The sequence below is a fragment of the Leptodactylus fuscus genome, chromosome 6 (assembly GCF_031893055.1).
Source record: "Leptodactylus fuscus isolate aLepFus1 chromosome 6, aLepFus1.hap2, whole genome shotgun sequence".
NCBI lineage: Eukaryota > Metazoa > Chordata > Amphibia > Anura > Leptodactylidae > Leptodactylus > Leptodactylus fuscus.
In genome coordinates, this window is record NC_134270.1 from 174,616,757 (window position 1) to 174,621,023 (window position 4,267).

General features: G+C 42.9%; 1 protein-coding gene across 1 annotated transcript in view; it reads right to left on the reverse strand.

Moving 5' to 3' along the window:
* Window positions 1–1,647: 1,647 nt before the first annotated feature.
* The window catches only part of LOC142210157 (B-cell receptor CD22-like), a 10,197-nt gene continuing 7,577 nt past the window's right edge, over window positions 1,648–4,267 (reverse strand). Inside the window, exons 7-8 of the mRNA XM_075279183.1 lie at window positions 2,127–2,181; window positions 1,648–1,827 (exon numbers count right to left, since the gene is read on the reverse strand). Of these exons, the coding sequence (XP_075135284.1) occupies window positions 1,648–1,827; window positions 2,127–2,181 (235 nt within the window). The remainder of the gene's footprint in view (window positions 1,828–2,126; window positions 2,182–4,267) is intronic.

Consider the following 4,267-nt stretch of genomic DNA (forward strand, 5'->3'; position numbering starts at 1 on the left):
CCGCTAAATAAGAAAAATAGTCAGCCATTTTGAAGACAGAACTTAGAGATTATTGCAATGTAAATTATGTATGTAAAAAATAATCAAACATCTCAGGAAATGTAAAATATATTTTATAACAATTAATAAAGTTTGAAACAAAAGGAGTCCAATAGAACGGCAGCCATCACAGCTCTGGTATGGGATGTCCAACAAGGCTCCTGAATGGGAATTCTGCTTAAAAATGTAGGGTATGAAATCGAGACACTTCGGGACTCCTATGATGTAACCAACTACTATCAATCCACAACACAAGACAGGCTTAGTAGTAATGTCATGTGACAGCGACCTATAGAGTTATGGGTGGGGTTGAGCCGATCTTGACTTTTCAGGATCGATTTTGAAATCCGATTTCCGATCATTTTTCATTCGAACCCGATTTCGATCCCAATGCAAGTCAATGTGATTTTTTTTTATTAATCGGAGATCGGATTTTAAAAGCAATTCTATTCACTATACAGCATGGAATCTAAATTGAACGCTTTAATTGTTAGAATCTATGCTGTGTAGTGAATCACTAAAGTATCCAGAGGATTTTTTTTTTAATCCTCTGGCTACTTAGTCCCCCCTGGTGTCCACTTACCTACAGAGATGGCTGCTCCGGTGCCCGGTGTTCTTCTTCACCTCACTGCCGCTCCATGCTGCTCTTCTCGCCTCGTTGCCCTCTGCCTCCCAGGTTAAGAGAGTGTGGACAGGTTAGGAGAGTGTGGGCAGGAACTGGGATGGGAGACGTCATATCTCCCCACCCTGTACCCGCCCACACTCTCTTAAGCCACAAGCCCCACCTTCCTAGCTCTTTAAACACTAACCTAAGAGGTGGGGCAGTGAGGTGAGAAGAGCAGCGTGGAGCGGCAGCGAGGCGAAGAAGAACACCAGGCACCAGACCAGCCATCTCTGCAGGTAAGTAGCTACTAGAGAGGTTAGTTTAGTTTCCCATTAGAATGAATGGAGGCAGCTGGTGCACAGGGGGTTAAGGCTGTGTGCCGACTGCTTCCATTCATTCCTATGGAACCGCAGCGGAGTCTCCACATTGAGTATACACTCTGCTCAGAATGAGCGGAGCGTATACTCAGTGTGAAGGCTAAGAAAAGCATTGTGAGAAATAGTACCAATCTCGATCCCACCTAAAAAGATCGTATTCGGAATTCCGATCGCGATTGTGAAATTTTCTGGATCGCCGATCGGAATCCGACCTTTTCCGAACACAATCACTCAACCCTAGTTATGGGTAAAGCTGAGTAATATTCAGTGTGTTACATCCAGTGACTCGCTAGAACAATATTTGGCCATACTAAATGATCATTGAATCACATGATCCTCACATCGCAAGAGAAAACATTTTATCTAATGCCGTAATGTTGCGTATTCCACGTTGTGTCTTTGGCCGACCCTAGAAGTATTCAACTGGTCATGTGGAACATGAGAAATATCAGAATATTCAACTTCATTTTTTGCCCGAAAAACCTGTGAATAAAATAAAATAAAAATACATACATTAATAAGAAAATGAAGTGTCTACCAATAGGTCAAAGACGGATTGAGCTCCAGGTAGGCCTGTCATTTTCCGTTGAAGGGGTTATGTCACAAGCAATATCGATCCTGTATCCATTAAATAGATGAATAATTGCTGTCATTCACGTTAACAAGAGACCCCGAGATATTCAAGGCAGTGAATTTGGCTGTCTCTGGTGTTCCCATTGAATTGAGCTGCAGAGTGTCTGGATCTACCATAGGGTTGGCTGTCTTGACCATGGCTGTGTTCACAAAAGAGGTAAAATAACCCTTGTTCTAAGGACCGATGATGGATTCCATGGTCAGACAGTCATTAAATGTTGCAAAATATATATTTCAATATAAATATTGTTCGTGGCATAACCCCTTTAAATATTCCAAGGACCCACAAGGTCTATAGACTCCAAGGTTTGCTGGGATTAGATAGCAATGTGTGTAACAGGTGCCTATGTGACCTTCCATATCCAAACACAGTACAGATTCCATAGTGACACTTCTACAATACCAAGGAGAGGACGGGCGCACCAGAGAGGAGTCATTTATTACAGAGTCCACTTCTCTGAGACATGACTTACTTCACTATTGCTGTAAATGGCAAAATTGTCATTGATGTTCACATTCATCGAGGGCCTAAAAGAATTATAAAAAAGTAAGTTATATCAAACATCAATATGTTAGGGGGCGTTCACACTAGTGTCGGTGCCTGACAGCTAGTGTCCGCTGCTAATGTCCGTGAAAAACCTTGAGCAGACGTTAGCATCGGATATTAGCTGTGTCCGTACATTTTGCATTGATTTAAATGGGACATCATGTCCATTCTTTACACTCCGTGTCTGTCCTTAAGTGTCCGTTCACAAATATGTCCGATTTTTCAAGCAGACAGCAAAAACCTACATGTAGTGTGCGCGCTAAGCCCATTGATGGACGCAATGCCCCTAAGCCCATTGATGCAAGCAATGCCCCTAAGCCCATTGATGGAAGCAATGCCCCTAAGCCCATTGATGGAAGCAATGCCCCTAAGCCCATTGATGGAAGCAATGCCCCTAATGCCCATTGATGGAAGCAATGCCCCTAAGCCCATTGATGGAAGCAATACCCCTAAGCCCATTGATGGAAGCAATGCCCCTAAGCCCATTGATGTAAGCAATACCCTAAGCCCACTAATGGAAGCAATGCCTCTAAGCCCATTAATGGAAGCAATGCCCCTAAAGACCATTAATGGAAGCAATGCCCCTAAGCCCAATGATGGAAGCAATGCCCCTAAGCCCAATGACGGAAGCAATGCCCCTAAAGCCCATTGATGGAAGCAATGCCCCTAAGCCCATTGATGGAAGCAATGCCCCTAAAGCCCATTGATGGAAGCAATGCCCCTAAAGCCCATTGATGGAAGCAATGCCCCTAAAGACCATTAATGGAAGCAATGCCCCTAAGCCCAATGATGGAAGCAATGCCCCTAAAGCCCATTGATGGAAGCAATGCCCCTAAGCCCATTGATGGAAGCAATGCCCCTAAAGCCCATTGATGGAAGCAATGCCCCTAAAGAACATTAATGGAAGCAATGCCCTAATGCCCATTGATGGAAGCAATGCCCCTAAGCCCATTGATGGACGCAATGCCCCTAAGCCCATTGATGCAAGCAATGCCCCTAAGCCCATTAATGGAAGCAATGCCCCTAATGCCCATTGATGGAAGCAATACCCCTAAGCCCATTGATGGAAGCAATGCCCCTAAGCCCATTGATGGAAGCAATGCCCCTAAAGCCCATTGATGGAAGCAATGCCCCTAAAGACCATTAATGGAAGCAATGCCCCTAAGCCCAATGATGGAAGCAATGCCCCTAAGCCCAATGACGGAAGCAATGCCCCTAAGCCCATTGATGGAAGCAATGCCCCTAAAGCCCATTGATGGAAGCAATGCCCCTAACAGCCTTGTCTGCTCATTTGCATGTAGATAAAATGATGATTTCTTTATGATAATGGAGCAGGGGTCCTAAATAAGAAACACATAACTGCAAACTGTGCTGCCTGCCCTACAAGGTTCTGGGATTAGTTTATATCTCAGTGTTGTGCTGACAGACTCCCCTTACTGTCTGCTTAAACTTCCAAACAACTTTAGATTTTTTTTTGTAAGAATTTGTAACCTTAATAAATATTGTAATATACTTTATCATCAAATGTTGTCTCTCTTTTATTATATTCTTCATTGAAATCCATTGTATGTCCTCTTCTTTATTCTTATCCATGTTTCTGCATTGCCATCAGAAATCTATATACTGCTTCTCACTGTATACTGGGGGGTGGGCCCCTGTGTAATACAGAGACATTGATACTGTGGAGGTCACTTCAAACAGTTATTATATCATCTAGAACACTGGTTCTGGTGTCATATGAAATATCACAGTATCAGATTAGTTCCATCAGTTCCCTATATACAATCAGGAACATAGATGATGAAACCCGGGACCGGATCTATGGTTATGGATCACCCATTGCTGGAGTTTCTTTATATGAGGGTGCACATATATTTATGTAAGGATTATTCTTATACGTTTATTATAACACTGATAAAGCTGCTACAACTTACATTGATCTCATTGGTTCTGGGTGAGAGCTGAGGTTACTGTAGATATTTCTGTACTGATTCTCTTCTACTAATGTTTCATCTTTCAAGTTGTGTTCTGCGGAAAGAAGTGATGACTATTGTAGACCTATTTTCA